The 17,980-nt window shown below is 32.7% G+C and overlaps 1 protein-coding gene across 1 annotated transcript in view; it reads left to right on the top strand.

Moving 5' to 3' along the window:
* Positions 1-14,150, top strand: part of LOC108917262 (ATP-binding cassette sub-family A member 3-like) — a 41,475-nt gene extending 27,325 nt beyond the window's left edge. The window contains exons 9-18 of the mRNA XM_018723767.1: positions 43-200; positions 2,205-2,269; positions 5,270-5,613; positions 7,447-7,671; positions 8,008-8,038; positions 8,861-8,986; positions 10,909-11,112; positions 12,133-12,870; positions 12,963-13,405; positions 14,010-14,150. Coding sequence (XP_018579283.1) covers positions 43-200; positions 2,205-2,269; positions 5,270-5,613; positions 7,447-7,671; positions 8,008-8,038; positions 8,861-8,986; positions 10,909-11,112; positions 12,133-12,870; positions 12,963-13,405; positions 14,010-14,045 — 2,370 coding nt within the window. The 3' untranslated portion in view covers positions 14,046-14,150. The remainder of the gene's footprint in view (positions 1-42; positions 201-2,204; positions 2,270-5,269; positions 5,614-7,446; positions 7,672-8,007; positions 8,039-8,860; positions 8,987-10,908; positions 11,113-12,132; positions 12,871-12,962; positions 13,406-14,009) is intronic.
* Positions 14,151-17,980: the final 3,830 nt, after the last annotated feature.

The raw sequence follows: 17,980 nt of genomic DNA, 5'->3' as shown, positions 1-17,980 counted from the left end.
CTTTAGTGAAAAAATGGTACATATTTAGTTGTTTTATTGTAGGTTCGAAGCAACGCAGGTTCCGAACTATCATATATTTTAGAGCAAAACTACAGTTCCCAATTCGAATCCATGCTAAAAGATTTGGAAAATAATTCAAAAAGATTGGGAATCCTGGGTTATGGTATTTCCTTGACTACAATGGAGGACGTATTCATGAAGTGAGTATTTCGAAGACGATAATTACATTAGTTATAGTCATAGAAGCTATTCACCTCCGAATTCTTTGAAACTGAACAGATCGACTTGAAATTTGGCAGATAGTTAGAGAAAAGGTCAATGAACATTACTGACATAACGCCGATTGACGCTTCCACCCTGTTGGGGGTTGACACACCTTCTCGGGGGTGGAAATTTGTTTCAAAAGTCGATAGAGAAATTCGAGAAATCAATAGTTTTTTAGTTATTCACGATTGAAAACTTTTTCAAAGTTTTTTTCGGGAATAACTCAAATATTTTATTTTATTTAGAAAAGTGTAATCCACAAAAATGTAGCAAGTGTCGTACGTCCTATACAAAACGAAATATGGTTAGTGGAAGGGGACTTGTTTTGGGGGGAATACTCGAATAGATGTATTCAGCATCCAGGAGTTTTTTGTAGTACTCAAAGAGACCTTCAAAATAAGCACTTATAAAAGTTAATTAGAGCAAAATTTAAGGAGTTATCGTCAAAAACAGATGGGTTGCTCATATTTCTTAAGGAAAAATGAGCAGTAAATGTTCCATTTCCATCAGAATTAAAATTCATCGTAGACTCTTTACAATTAGTTTTGTTTTGGTGTTTTTCATATGATCCTGAAGTTAGACCGGTTTAGAATGTGTATTTTTTTTAATAATGTACGGTAAAAGTTGAAAACGTATTTTTCATTATTCAAAAAAAATTGCCTTATGTATATAATAACTATGAAACTATGAAAGATACGTAAAAAATGATAGATAACAAAAATTTAGCTTTTTTTCAACAAATATTATTTTGCTTTTTTTATTCCTATAGCATAAAAAATAAAGGAGATATCGCCGTTTGAAGTATATCCATTTTAGTGAAAAAACGACCTGTCTCGAGCCCTTCGATCCTTTCCCTTTAAACAACGAAGGATTTAAAAGGTTTTATATGCAAACGATCTTACAGCTTTTGAAATTATCTTCAAAATGCTTTTTTGTAAGATACTATAGCTTCAAAATTAACCGAGTTATGGTAAAAAAACCAATGACATTTGAAAAAAAAATAGTGTGTATATGCAGCGTAGCAATTATTTTATGATTAATTATATTTAAAAATCGATTATAATAAAAATATTTTACATTAATATTGGTAAAAGGGTAGTTTATAAGAGTTGAAACTGGCAAAAGTAAAATATTCTTTCATAAACAATATAAGGGAATTTTTATTTTAAATTATTGCACAATTATAGCATTCCAAGATTTAGACAGTAATTTTTTATAATTTTTTAGCACAGGGGTGATTTATAAGGGTTGAAAAGTGTTATGAGATACTCTTTCATAAGCAATGAGGATATTTTTATTTTAAATAATTGCACCGTTAAAGCATTCCGAGCTTTTAAAAAGTAATTTTTTTATAATTTTTGTCAATACAGGGGTAGTTTTTTGGGGTTGAAAGGGAAACATTCCTTTATTAGCTATAAGGTAACTTTTATTTTAAATAATAGCACAATTTAATCATTCCAAATCTTTAAAAAGTAATTTTTTATCATTATTTTTTGCATAAGGGTAGTTTTTAAGGGTTAAATAAAGGGTCGAAAAGATCAAATATATCATAAAATATGTTCGAGAACATGGAACATTATTTAATCTTTGTGCTTGAACAAGATTTTTTTCAATAAAATGCTTAAAACTTAATTTTTTCAATTTTTTTCACTTAGGGGTAGTCTTTACCCTTAAAAAACAAAAAGCGTCAATCGACTTTTGAACTTGAGTCTAAGATGAGCCTTATTCTAAATTTTCATGCAAATCCATGCAGTTTAAAAGAATTTGGAGGTTACAGCTGAATTTCAGCTTCAATACTATTATATGGAGTTTTAAATTCAGGATACTTGTAAGAAGAGTACAAATTAACTTAAGAAACATAATATTTCTTCTTTATAAAAGGAATATATTTTCGAAAATAATATTACAAGGAGTGAATTGAATAATAGTTGATTTTTTAGGGTTGGAAAGGAAGCAGTAATAAAATCAGAAAGTAGTAGACAGAATCTGAACAAAGATAGAAGATGTAAGCAAATTTTTGTATCTCAATTTCTCTCTTTGAAAGGTTTTAATCTTTCAGCTATTATTACCTATTAATAACGTATTAAACAGTCTAGCTTTAATAGTAATAAAGAGTTTTCTTCCTGTTTGTGCATTTTGCTTGTTGTGAGAAAATTTAAAAATTAATCAAATAATCAGTTACACCAAAAATAGGTTTTATAGACTAAAAGGAGTTCATTCAAAGATTTGGCTTTATAACACCATTTTTTTCTCCGTTTTCAATACTGTAAGTGATTTTTTTTATAGGTTTGGCAGTTTAAAACTGGTTTATATCACATCCTAATAGGGTTTGCAATCCCGCAGTTTTTTTTTCCAGCTGGAAATTTGCGGTAAATTCGCCTTTACAGCGGGATCCCGCTGTAATTCTCGTGAGAGATTTAAAAATATATTTATATATGAAAATAATAATGCTATTATTGTGAAATGTTTATATTTAATCAAATGAAATATAAATAATTCTTGGTATTTAAAAATCAACAGATAAGCATTATATAGATTAACAACTATGTTTATTCACTAAGAATCAACAGAAATCAACACATCAATAATATAATACTTTTGTTATTTTTACATAGATATTATTATGTCTCTAGTTACTTAACGTACTTGGTGCTGTTAAATTACTAAATTTATAAACATCTAGGTTAGGTTAGTAATTTAATCGTTTAGTAACAATTTCTAAAAAAATATTTGCTAGATACATCGATAATATATTTCGGAATATGACAGTTTAGAGAAAATTGCAAAGAGATATTAGGCATACTTCATTTGGCTGTCATTCATTTACTAATTAAGGTAATAACTTGATTTTTCGGTAACGGTAACGGCAAACGGAAAACAAATATTTTTTAATGTATTTGAAGAATGTTAGAAAACATTGCAATTTCAATAAAAACGGCGTCGAAAATGTTGTTTTGTCTTAATAAATTTAAGATTTTGCTAGGTAAAAATGCCGTATGTGCTACATTTTCAACAGAAATTAATAGAAGAACCAAAACATGTACATCCTATACTTGATATTTTGGATGTTCTTACAGAGTTTTTTACTAATTTTTAATATATTGTGTTGCAAATAATATTTAATTGTTGTTTAATTTAAAACAACGCATGTAAACACATACGAATTTAATTTGTTTAAAACATCGTATTTCAACGCTTCTGCTAGAGAAGAAAGCCGTATGTGGTCACATACGGCGTTTATACTATGTACCTCTTAATGAAATACATGTACATAAGTCTGCTAAGTGACAATAATAGAAATTTAAAATGTACCAAATTTTAAATTTAAAGAAACAAAAACGATACTTTTTGATATTTATAGATGGGTAATGTATAATGTGATATTGATTTCAAAAATGTAATTTTCTCAATTTGTCACAAAACTGCATATACGGTCTTTTTCCGAAGTAGGGCAGTATAGTATAATTAAAGTAACATACAAGAAGACAAAACTATTAGTTATATATAAAATTTTACTTTGTAAACACTTTTTTTCTCGAAAATAAACAAACGAATCAAGGAATTTGTTTGAATGATGCAAAGATCTGCCGATTTTAATCATTCACTCGATTGATCGATGCTATCACAGGGGAACGGGATGCGCACGCAAACCAAACGGGGCGCTCGCGCGCGCCATGCCCTATGTCGCTAAATGGACGTGTTCTATTCAAAAATTTCCCGCGCGGGAATTACCGCACAAATGCGGGAATTCCGCAGGTCTCATTGACATGCGGGAAATTGCTGGAATGCTGTAACGCGGAATGCGGGATTGCAAACCCTACATCCTAATAAATTTATTTGCTGTTGTATAAAAACAGTTTTTGATAGAAATTGGTGGCAGAAACGGGATTTTGAGGATTATTAATTTTAGAGGATACAAAGAAACTTAGTGAAGACTTTCAGACTGTTCTTAACATCTCTCCATCCGTACACAAACGGCATGGTGAAGAGATTTAGTTCGACCCTAAAGAATCACCGTTAACGAACATCAAACTCTTTTTGTATAAATCTATCTGTCAGTAGTTCATGAAACTACTGGAAGAACACCAATTAGCATAGTCTTCAGTAGAGGGTTGAGACTACAGTTTGACGTTATTTTTGGCCACCCCGAAAATCGGGCTCCTACAGGAAGACTACCCATTCGTATAACACGTAGATCACACTACTACCATCATTGACACATTCACATAAGGAAGCACATTCATTTTTACACTAACCCATGTAGGAATTCCACGAAATGAAAAAGCAGACAGCAGCAAACAAAAACGAAACAGATCTTGGAATTCCAATCGGAGACAAAGATGTGAATGCTGAAATTAGAAGTGGCAAAATATGTGTAGCGATGGAGAAACTACTTACCTTAAGATCTATCCCAATGTTACAAAAATGGCAATCTCCATTAAAATTAACTAGAAGAGAACAACCAGTTATTCAGCCCTGAAGAGTAGGACATACCTGATATCAGTACATCTCCTAAGAGGTCACAGGACTTCTCCACTATGCCCAAACTGTGAAGCAGAACTCACAGATACTTATTTTTTCTCTCAAATCAGTTTAGATCAGAATATTTACACCATTGCGCAAAAGGCAGTCATTCATACATGCAATATAACACGATCTCTTTTAAACCAACAATTAACTTCTGATGGACTTGGTTTTCGCCCATCCATCGGAGGGATACACTCCTGAAGACTGAGGAAAAAAAATAATCTTTGTATTATTGATAAGAACTAAAGAATAAGACTATAAAAAAACCCTTTCGTACTATAATCAACACATTTCCTTAACCATTGTATGTCATTGATAAATATTACTATCTCGGACCCGAATCTCGAATATGACTCAAATATGACTTCGAAAATAAAAAATATAACTCTATACATGAAAAATGGTACGAGATAGGACTGTCGTTTGTTAAAAAAGATCTCAATATTTAATTCACTGAAATATTATTTTTCTATTTCAGTGATCACTCAAACGCGTCCCCATTTTACTGGCGGTTTAAACCTCGTGGGCAACCAGTTCCAAGCCATGTTCATGAAGAGGTACCTGACTACATGTCGGTCTTGGCGCCTGTTCCTGATCCAGATAATCATTGCAATTGTATTCGCCTTACCTGCCATGAGCTTTGGGAAAGAAGACGCTGTATTATCACCGGCTCATTTGGATTTAAGAGCCTTTAAGAATCCGGTCGTATTGGTGGAAGATTTATCAAATTCCATATATCTAGAAACGTATTTGGATTATTTGAAGAGGAACAGTTATAGCTATAAGAATACAGAAAAATTATCGGGAAAAGTTTTAGACCTGGTAAGTTTTATAGTAAAAGTGTAATATAGTGAAATAGTGAATATACTGTGTTGGAACATAGAACAACATCAATAAAGATTTAGAACAAAAATGGTTTCACATATTTTCGTCATGAGAATTTTCTAAAAATTTGCAACGTAGCTTATCATTTTCATTTCAGAAATATTAAATTGGCACATCTCAGCTGTTAAATAAGTTAGAATTAAAGTGAAAACTGCTCAAGACTAATTCTTTGGCGTAGAATTGAATGCCGGTATTAGATTTTTAGTAGATCTTAAGATTCCGGAGTTATGACCCAAAGTTATAATTTTTTAAATGGAAATCGTAGCTGGTTATGACCTAAAAAAAATGGAGATTTTTTTTTGCTTTTCAGGAATATACCACATGCTATAGTTATTTTTCCAAACACAGGAGATACGGGGTGTTTTATATATAAATTCGATCCTTTTTTACATTTTAATATGGCTGGCTATGGAAATACATACAAAACTATAATTCTTACTTTACAAAAGTCATATCTGTTGTAAAAATATGACGTTTATTTAAAATATATATTACAGATAAGAAAAGACAGAGTTTTCAAATTTTTATTCCACTTCAAATGAAGTTACAATATTAAACGTAAATTAAACAATAGTAAGTACCTACATCAATAAAAACTTTCAAAAATGATAGCTAAATGTTTAAATTGCCGTCCCTGAACTGTCACACATTTCATGCATCTTCTGGCAACGCTTCGGGTAGCATTAATTAAATGTAGGTATATTTGAAATATTATTAAAAGTAATTTTAAATATATTGTCTTTTAGAAAACCCCAAAGGAAAAAGTCGAACGGACTCAAATCAGGTAACCCATCTGATCGGTCCGTTTATTCCTATCCACCTATCTCCTAAAATTTCGTTAGTATTATATTATCACACTAGTATATGTTGTGCATTTAAAATAAATATTTTTACAACAGATATGACTTTTGTAAAAGTAAGAATTATAGTTTTATCTGTATTTTCATAGCCGGTCATATTAAAAAGGAAAAAAATATATAATTTATATATAAAACACCCCGTATCTCCCGTGTTTGTGAAAATAACTATAGCATGTGATATATTGCTGAAAAGCGGAAAAAAATCTCTATTTTTTTAGGCCATGGTCAGCTGCGATTTCCATTTAAAAAAATATAACTTTGGGTCATAACTCCGAAATCTTAAGATCTACTAAAATCTAATACCGGCATTCAATTCTACGCCATAGAATTAGTCTTGAGCAGTTTTCTCTTTAACTCTACCTTATTTAACAGCTGAGATAACAACAACAACAACAGACATATTTAAAAGTGTCACAATAATGAGAAACGCCCTGTAACTCAGAAACAAATGAAGATAGCAAATTTCTGATTTGACAGTCGAGTTTGCCATGAAAATCGAGCTTGAGAACGTGGTGTTAGATTTATCATATCTTTAGTAGTTTCTGAAATACCCTGAATTCCCATCTAAAATGAACCAGCCTGTACAGTTCCTGATTCACTGACCATTCGATAGGAATATATTAATAAATTTGATACAAAAAAAGCTGAGTGCATAATTTCTGCTATTTTTCAAATTATTGAAACAGGATTACGCCATGCAATAAATCGATTTTTTTTTTTTTCTCGAAAACCTCCAAAATCAGTTTTTATGACTTTATATCCAGAAATGTTTCCGAATAATTTATACACACACATGTAAGAAAATTTCACACCAAAGCAAAGATATAAATAAAATTAAAAATCAAATCTGATATTATGAAGTTGAATCGTTGAAATCAAACTGTAAAGAAAGCATATTAAAACTTTTCAGATCAAGGATTCCCCTCTTCAAGTTCGGGCAAACTATATTGTGGCAGCTACTTTCGACAAGGAAGGAAATAAGGACCACATAACTGCTTGGTTCAATGATGCCTATCACTCTGCTGGAATCTCGTTGGCACTTGTGTTAAACGCTGCATTCAAGAAAGCATTGGATTGTAAAGAATGTTCGATACAGTTCATAAATCATCCGATACCTTACGACCTCGATAAAAAAGTAAGACTTAAATAATAAAACCAATACTTTCATAATTATAATATTTTATAACCACAGAAATGGCCAAGGTGTTTAACGAGACCAATTTTTATACAATTTTTTTTAAAATGTTGGTATCTAGATATTTACTAAAGAATCAGTTATTAATGTATTGTTCCAGACTCCAGAGAAATGGATTTAAATTGACATGCGATTTTCACACACACCTATTTTGTTTCAACGTTTTCATACCGACGTATGGTATTTTACATCGACTTATTAGTTATAAATGATTTTACTTACAATTAGTCGTAAATATGTTAAGGAATTAAATTAATAAGAAACAAATATTTTCAGGCACTTCGTCTCACTAGTGAAGATAACGCAGGTATGCTATTAGACATTCAAGGAGTTTCCCTGGCTTTTATATCTACGTATTATATAATTTTTATAATAAGAGAAAGGGTGTCCAAGTTCAAACACCAACAGATGATTTCTGGAGCAAATGTGCTGGTATTCTGGTTAGCCACATTAATATGGGACTTATTAACATTCGCATTGATTTGTTTTATTATGTTGGCTACCATTGCCTGTTTTCAAGTGGAAGGATTCAAAACCTTTTCACAACTAGGTATGAAAAAATTAATTCAATATTAAATAACCACCTAACGACGGCGACCTCAGTATTGCCTTCGAAAGGGGAAAACCGAAATGGCTCGAAAAATTATGGTTAAAAAATAAAGGGTAGTTTCAGTCGGAAAAGTTATGGCACAAATTCATTTGACGCTATATTAATTTATGAACAGAATATTCTGAAATAACTCTTTTTATACTAAGCGATTTTTTCCAAATTTCAAAATAAACTACAGCTAAATAAAATAATGCTGGTAATTTAATTAATCACTGTTATTAGTTGAAGCTTACTTGCTCCTAAATTTGACCCCACGGCTCAAGGTCAGACTCCCAATTAGACCCTGAATCATGACCGCGGTAGTTTGTACGGAATTTTTCACAAAAATGAATCAACCTTTGCCATAAAATGTGCTGATTTGACCTTCAGAGGGCCCCTAGGCCCAAGTTCCGATATACGTCTTTGAAATTCTCAACTTGACCTCCAATTAACCCCTAAGATTAACTTCTGGGTCAAAACCAAGGTTATTATCGTCATCATTAGAGTAATCATTTTAAGATTTATTTCTTTCTATTTCAGGTCATTTATTTACACTCTTCGTTGTGTTTGGCTTCGGATTCTTACCCATTACGTACTTACTGTCAAACTTATTTCAACATCCTACATCAGGATACATAAATTTGGCAGCAATTTATTTAATTATAGGTAAGGATATGACACATTTCTTTCGATTGGTGATTTAAAAAAAAATCAGTTTGTTATATGAACTACAGTTTTGAACTAAAGGGTTTATCAAAAAACGGTGAGTGTTCTTTACTGTTTGAGGATATGTTTGGAGATCGAGACTAAGTCGAGATTTCCAAAATGTCTAATTGCACGCTCAAACGATTTCATTAAAACTAAAAAATGTAATATTTTTAAAATATGTGAAGCAAAGAAGTTGTACTTGAAAAAGTTTTGGCTTTAGTTACTGTGAGACCAAATATTTATTGAGAAGTAACAAAAAAAAATCTTCGACCAAAAGAGGCGAAGTCAACTCACATATTCTTGGCAATGCGAGATGAAAATCTAACAAACCACGTAGTGAGAAGAAATAGTACCATAGGAAGTTGGCCCAATGAAATTGCACAGTGGTTAAAATTACCGAATCCCTCAACTTATACCGGACACGCATTCCGAAGGAGTTCTGCCACTGTTCTGGCAAACCAAGGAGTAGATATTTTAGGCCCTAAAAGGCATGGTGGGTGGCGTTCGCCCTCTGTAGCTGAGGGATATATCGAAGACTCCGTGAAAAATAAAAATCAATTTTCAAACAAGATTTTACATGGAAATTCCAGAGGAAATTCTACGATGACAGAAAGTAATATCGCAGAGTTATTTTATTACAAAATGTGCAGCAACTATAATGTCATCAGAAGAGAACCTTGTTCTAAACCCGTATCCTATTGCCCCAATAAATTTTAATAATCGTTCAAATTATAATTTTAATCTTGTCTTTAATAAATATGATTTTTAAAAGTCCACATTACATTACCAACCGTATCCCGATCGCTAATTTGTAAACGTCACTTACAAACGTCTCAACAAATTCAGTAAAAGTGCTTACCTGAGTGTACAAAAGGTAGATTTCATTCATGGGGCTACATATAATACATACAGGGTGTTTCTAAAATAGGGTTCCAAACTTCTGCTGCGTTTATAACTCATTAAAATAAGCTAAAAAATTCCTATTAACATGTGCCCTAAAACGCACCCTTAGGAAGTTATATGCCCTTAAAAGGGCTCAAACAAAACTGTTTTTTTTTTTTTCAAATAAATTGCAGTTATGAAGGATACGATCATTTAATAAATAAATTAAACACTACAAAGCTCAATTGACAGTTTATCAATAACTTAAATTGTTAAGCGTTGTGGCAACGTCAGTCTTTTATTTGCCATAGTAAATAGATTTTTGTAATTTTTGGCCTAATAACTTAAAGAGCAGAGTAATTTTCAAACTCAATTTACTCGAAAACCATTGGAAATATCGATTTAGACAAAGATAATATTTTTTACGTAAAATTGTTAATATATTATAAATCTGTAGAGAAAATTGTAAAAAAATTGAAATAAAAAAATCACGGGCCGAAAACCCCCTTCGCCAACCTAAATGGGATGCATATGATTTGCATGTCGAAAAATGGTTTAAAGTTATTTAACGTAAAAAGTTATGTAAGTCCCATAAATATTTTTCTATTTATTTGAGACCGTTTTGTCAGTAACAGAAAAAAAAACAGTTTTGTTTGAGCCCTTTTCGGGGCATATAACTTCCTAAGGGTGCGTTTTAGGGCACATGTTAATAGGAACTTTTTGGCTTATTTTAATGAGTTACAAACGCAACAGAAGTATGGAACCCTATTTTAAAAACACCTTGTATAATGTCCACTTGTGAAAAAGTATTACCCAATTTTTTGTAAATAGTACACTCAATATTTACACCCGTGTTGAAAAACAACTGTATATGATTTTTGAGTAATTTCAAATTATGTACAGTGTACATCAGTATGTAATGGTAGTGTGTCAAGTTTAGCATACATTGTATATTATGATAATAATTTCTACCTTAATTTTGCCTTTTTTTCTTGTAGGACTAATGACCGCAAATATTATTCAATCTGTAGCACTTGCAATGAAGTCGTTAGGAGAAATTCTTCAGGGGATTTTTCTTATTATTCCTCATTTTTGTGTTACGCATGGACTGAAGGAAATCTATAAATTTCAAACTTATAAGAGGATATGTCAACAGTGTGTAAGTGGTTTCTGTAATCCAGAACTACTAAATTACTGTTCAGGTAAGTTAGTCGACATACATAAAATTTTATGCAAGTACTTTCGCTTTCGGTTAAGCCATAATTAACTAAACAGACGATTAGATTGTGAATATATTGTGATAAAATGAACCTAGCAATCTAAATAATAAAGGGGAAGGCCAGTTATATAAAATATCAAAATTAAGTTTGTGGAGAATGTAAAACGAAAAATAGTATGTGTTTCGACAGAAGTCAACCGATAGGAGTGAAGGAGGCATTTGAAATTGAGATAGTACATAAAATAAAGTTGAATTTAGAATATGACATATAAAACAATCAGAGAGAGAGGATTTCAAACAAAAATGTAATTAAAACATCATATAATAGATTATATTATACAAAAGGCGAATTCAACAAAAATACGTATATACATAAGTTTGTGTTATTTGGCTGTTATAATAATAACTCCAAGCAAATAACATGTCTCTCCTAAAGTAGGATCATATTCGATGCAAAGTAGAGCAAAAAGTTGCCGGTCTTTTATCAAAGGAAAATCGTTTTTAGGAGGCGTAAGATGAACCATTTCAAATTTAAAATGAAATTAAATGTTAAATCTGAAATACCGCTGCATACGCACTGTGTTCTCGCTGTAGTCGCCCAGGTGCATCGAGTGTACGAAGTGGTCAGTTATACGTCAAATACTAACCTGGCAAGCTTGATCGTAAAACAGAGAGTGCCTCCAAAAAACAAGTAAACAACAGTGGCGCGTACAGAGGTAAAATGTAGTACATATGTCGAAATTAAAAAAAAAATTGGATTTATAATAAGTTACATTTAAAATAAATAGTTTATGAGAATAAAGGAATTTTTGTAGGAACAAGGGTGCCAGACGTTAACTGATCCCTTCGTCCCTTCATAATGTATAAAGAAATTATTTAATTTCTATAACCCTTAAAAAGCGTATGGCACTGGAGCCCTTGACAGGCAATGATTTATTACTTTGCATCGAATATGATCCTACTATAAATAAAGTAATTATTTTTATTGTATCTCTTATTCTAGACGTCGATAACAGCGTTTTCATGTGGAAATCACCAGGAATTGGTAGAAATATATGTTACTTATGTATGGCGGGGTTAACTTTCTTCTTGATCATCATAATGATCGAGTCCAAACTGTTCTTGATGTTATTTTACTGCATAAAAGGGAATAAACGTCACCCTCTGCAAGGAGTAACATTTAAGAAAGAAGACAACGACGTAGCAGAAGAGAGAAGCATTATCAAACATGCTAATAGGGAGGAACTTCTCAGCTACACTCTTATATTACGTGATCTCACAAAAGTCTATAAGAAGTTATTGGCCGTAAACTCTTTGTGTTTGGGAGTGCGAAACAATGAATGCTTCGGCTTGCTAGGAGTTAACGGTGCCGGCAAAACCACCACGTTCATGATGATGACCGGAGAGACAAGAATCACTTATGGTGACGGTTTTGTAAATGGGTACAGTATAAAACGACAGTTAAAGAGTGCCCAAAAGTGTATGGGATACTGTCCCCAATTTGATGCTCTTTTGGGTGATCTGACTGCTCAAGAAACAATAGTAATATTTGCTTTGTTGAGAGGAATCAAATATAGCGCCTGTAGACCTTTAGCGGATACATTGGCGAGAGAGTTTGACTTCACACCACACCTGAAGAAACAAGTGAAGAAGCTCAGTGGAGGAAATAAGAAGAAATTGAGCACAGCTCTCGCCATCATAGGAAATCCAACTGTGCTTTATTTTGACGAACCCACGACAGGTAAAGCGAAAGGGGAGCAAGTAGATGCAAACAACTAATTTTGAAGGTACTGTAGCTTTTAATAATGACAAATCTCTCATTTTACTTTCTAGGAATAGACCCCGTGACAAGGCGGAATTTGTGGAATGCCCTTTGTAAAGTCCGTGACAGCGGCAAATGCTTGGTTCTCACTTCACATAGCATGGAAGAATGCGAAGCTCTGTGCACCAGATTAGCCATCATGGTGAATGGACAGTTCAAGTGTTTGGGTTCATCCCAACATCTGAAGAACAAGTTCGCGAAGGGCTACCAACTCATCATCAAGCTAAAGAAGTCGACTGAAGCTCTGTCCTCTGGTGATTTAGGGTCCATAGAAATGTTTGTAACATCACAATTTTCCACGGCCGTTCTCAAAGAGAAGCATGAGGAAATGCTTTTTTATTACATCAAAGATTTATCGATACCTCTGTCTCAGATGTTTGGTATTCTGGAGAGGGCAAAGAAAGGCGACTATAATCTAGAGGATTACTCCCTTGGACAGAGCAGCCTTGAACAGGTATATCCCCGACATCCAGAGCACTTTTATTATTTTAATAAGATATTATAGAGAAGAATGTACAAAGCCTTCATAAATGATTACAAACCACTGTGACCATTGGGCATAGGCAACCAATATTGCACGATTGTCACTGTCAGCAAAGAAAAAATCCTAAACCCCAGTGGAAGGGTTGTAGAGGTTACAGATTTGATTAAATATTTACATTGACATTATATACCTATGTTCAAAATTGTGTCCTTTACTAACCATGCACAAATTTTCCTGTGCATATTTTCATGTACGGATTTCAGTTGTTATTCTGTTATATTTTTAATTTCCCGAATAATTGATGCTTCTAATTCTTCGATGTTACGCAATACCGTTTTAAAAGTAGTACTCTCCTAAAAATTGAATTGTTGATCTTGCAGTAGGAATGCTCGGTTGCCCCAACTCGTTGAAAGTAACCTACTTGCAACTCATCATCTAATTGTGTTAAAAATTACTCTAAAATAAGGATTCAGTATCTTTCAGCAATTATAGTTTCGTAGAAGAAAAAGAGGCTATCCAATTATTTCTATTTTAACCGGGGACCTATTGAATAATAATATCGTTTTTTTTTTAGGTTTTCCTTACATTTACTAAACAACAAGAACAATGACTTGGAATGAAGAAACTATACAATTGGATTTTACTTTCAGTCACTTATAACAAAAAGATTTATTGTTATTGACAACAAGTCGAAAATAAAATATTTTTTATCCACTAATATTATCGTAGATCTCCAATTGACTAAAAATTGTAGTTATCGTATCTTTTGCTTGTTTTCACTACTTTTATTGAAAAATAATTTGTTTTGTTCCTAAAGGAGGAACACAAAGACAAATTCTCCTGCAGGTAGAAGAACATATTATTCCACATATTGATGGGGATCAATCTGGTATAACCACAAGGAGAATTGGCAACTGCAACTAAAACAACGATACAAAAAGTACTTAAACGACAATAAATCTCATATCCAATGAAAAAACAGAAGTAGAATATTTTTTTCAGTTACCATCACTCTTTCATACTGCGGAATCAAAACGCTTACAATGAGAAAAAAAGTGCAATCTTAATCTATAATAAAAAGTTATAATTGTAAGGAAGAATAATCAGTCCTTGATTTATGAATATTTTATATCTGTATTAAAAACATACTTCTCTTAAATTAAATCTATATTGCAGCTTTACTTTCCGAAAAAAAATTGATTGAAATAAGTGAATAAATCATTAAAACGTCAAAAATAAGTAAACATTTCCCAAACTCAAGGGGATAATCAAAGGACACCGTTTTTTAACAGTAGATGAGATAATGGCAAAATCGCAAATCGTGCTGAAGACGATACCTAAAGAGGCATTGCACAAGTATTTTTCAAACTGGAAACCACGTTGGTGTAAGTATCACAGGGAGGCCACCTTAAACGTTATGGGATAAAAATTGATTTTCTCTTCATTGTTATCATGGATTTTTCAGTACTATCGGTGTTATATTTAAGTGTTACCCAAATAGTACAAATTTGTGCTAAGGATATCTTCAGGATCCTTATTTATAACCGATGTTGATGAAACTTATAGCAGTTAAAGACCCTTTTGGTATTACCTACAATTTTCATTCCGTTATCTTAATCCGAAAGACAGTTAGGTATTTTAAAAAATATCCAAATGATAAGACCCATTTGGAGGGCCACATCTCGGTAACGGTGCTCCGGAGGACCAATGTTTAGAAGAACTTTTTTACTATTTTTGGCTTTACTTTCACCCCCTTAAATTTTGTACCAACTTTTCCAAACACCATGTATAAAGTTAAAAAATAATAATTGGGTTAATAAAAAGTTAAATGAAATCAGTTACGTTATTAAACTCATTTCTTATTAATAAACTAATTAATACACCATTGCATAAATGGCTTTGGAGTTACATTTCAGACGTCATCTTTTGCGAAACATGTCGACATAATTGCCATCTGCATTCAAGAATATGGGTTTCATAATAAGGAAATCCAAAGACTTTGTCAATATTTCTACATTGCGATTACTATACATTACTCTTATTTGTTCTAAATTAGAATATGCGTCAGTAGTTCTTTAGTAGTCGTTTACCGTCATATGAAATTAGTACGGTTTCGGGTCCGATATCAAAAAAAGGACCTACGAACTGCGCCTCCTATAAGCCTATCAAATTACTTCACAGAAGTTGTTTATACCTGATTACATAAAAAATACAGTCCAGAAATAAAAAGGGTCTTTCATTAACAGTACACAATTTATGCTAATCAAATAGTGCAACTGAGTTTTCTGAAACTATCCGTATACTTACCAGATCGTATGGTATCTATATATCCCTCAGGGTTTTCCACAGGATTTATTACTTGAGCGTTTCAACATTCATGTCCTGTCTAAAAGAAGATCTCTTTTTCCCACGTTGTGTTTTTATATAAGGTTCTCCATAATATATGTTTTAAACATATTAAAGTTTCTATGTTTTATATTTAATTCCTTTCCCTTTTCTATCTTTTTATTTTTATCATAATTTATTAATAGACTTTACATAACCTATTATTGAGCATCGCCTGTTGGATGTGTATTTTTTTTTTAATAAAAAATAAATTAATATTTTTACCTACGACCACTACTGTAATAGTATATTACGTAATAAGTGTTGTAAAAAGCATTTTAGGCACGAATGGAAAAGTTACGCACGACGCCGCGTAGCGGCGAGTGCGTAATTCTATGAGTGCGTAATTGCATTACACCACGTATTACGTACTATACTTTACCTACGACCACTACTTTAAATACTACGCGGCGTCGTGCGTAGCTTTTCTATTCGTGCGTAAAATGCTTTTTACAACACTTATTACGTAATATACTATTATTAAACAACGACATTATAACTGTATAGGCAACAAAATTATCTCAACAATATTTTTCATCGAAATTTAGACATTTTTCCAATGCGCATAACGCAACCTCCTCGCGATACGTTTTGGGTAATGCTGATGCTGGTAGCATTCGTTAAGAGCTTTAAAATGGCATATATAGTCGATGCTTGGTTGTTTTCTTAAATAGCTTGTTAGAAAGTGCACTTTACAATGGTCTATGTGCTATTTCCGAAAAAAATCGGGGCTATCCAGGTCACTCGTGAAGCAATCAAATTTAAAAAAAAATGCTTGGACTTTGTCAGGATATGGAGATGTGGTAATTACTCGCATCCATTTCGCATAGATTTTTTCTCAAAGTACAGATAATTACCTACAAAATGAAAAAAAAACGTCTTGATAAGACGAAAATTAGCGGAGATTAACAATAAAAATATTTACACAAATGTATTTGTGTGTAACGGAGACAAGAGACGAATTTCTCCTTTACCCTTTATTCATTAAAGGAATATAACATCTTTCAATTCTATTTTTATATTCATTTTGTTTTTTGTTCATTTAATTTTTTCTTTTTCCTTTTTTCCTTCTGTTATGAAACTGCCGCACCTATTTTTATTGCCGCAACAGTGATTGCAGTAGCAAGCAAAGAAAAGATAAAGTAAGGAACTGGACGAATTCCGCCCAATTCGCACGTCTGTAGATCGTAAGAAGCGACGCCCATCAGATATGCCCGCTTCTCCCCATTCTCCTTTTCGCACACGATCAAGGGCCCCCCTGGAGATCCTACGCAGGGCGCCTTAACTGAAAAAAGGTCACACGTCGACATTAACTTTAACAAAATTTGATTGTAGCCGATGATTTTGAAAGAGTTGCCTACCTTCTTTCGAATACCCCACGCATAACTGGCCCTCATCCAGCTGCTGGGCGTATACTGCGTCGCATTATTGTTTCTTTAAAATTCGAGCCTCGACAAACGTTAAATTTTTTTCAGATACAAATACATTCTTTTGGTCGTCCCTAGTTTCCATATGTGACACACCGAATCCTGGTATAATCATACGCCCTTTAATTGGCAGCGCTGCTCCAGGAACACAAATGGGTCGAACAAAATCTGAAACAGTAGAATAATCGCTTGAGCCCTGAATTGAACAAATCAAAAAAAGATGATAATTTTTTAAAGTTTTCAGGTTTTATGATCCAATTCGACTTTAAATAAATTTGATTTACTTTGTATGCCATAATTTCGCGAATAGAATCAGGTCTTAAATTATATTTTTTACAGTATAGTTCGACAATCTACAGTGCTGATGTCAAGATCAATAATTACCATTGTACTCCACTGGTGCTTCCAGATTTATTACTAATATATCATGTCTGTTGGTCTTGTTGTAACGATTACCGGGAAGCTGAGTCCGTATCTTGATATCCTGAGAGGGTGGAGGACATACAGATACTTTGCAATCAACGTTTTCGTCTATGTTGTTCTCTCCTAACCTCGCCCTAAAAAGATACATTTAAATTCGTGTTACTTACAATTAATGGTGGATTTATCATTTACACTTGGTTAGCAGTACCGCAGTGAGCCGATGATATCACAATTTGCCTGCTAATCAGAGACCCTTCACAGTGGAGTGGAAGAATAGTTCTTGGGTGTCGACGTTGACCACCCCAAGTAG

The sequence above is a fragment of the Anoplophora glabripennis genome, unplaced genomic scaffold (assembly GCF_000390285.2).
Source record: "Anoplophora glabripennis isolate ALB-LARVAE unplaced genomic scaffold, Agla_2.0 scaffold22, whole genome shotgun sequence".
Classification (NCBI taxonomy): domain Eukaryota; kingdom Metazoa; phylum Arthropoda; class Insecta; order Coleoptera; family Cerambycidae; genus Anoplophora; species Anoplophora glabripennis.
This window is presented reverse-complemented; position numbering and strand designations above follow the sequence as displayed.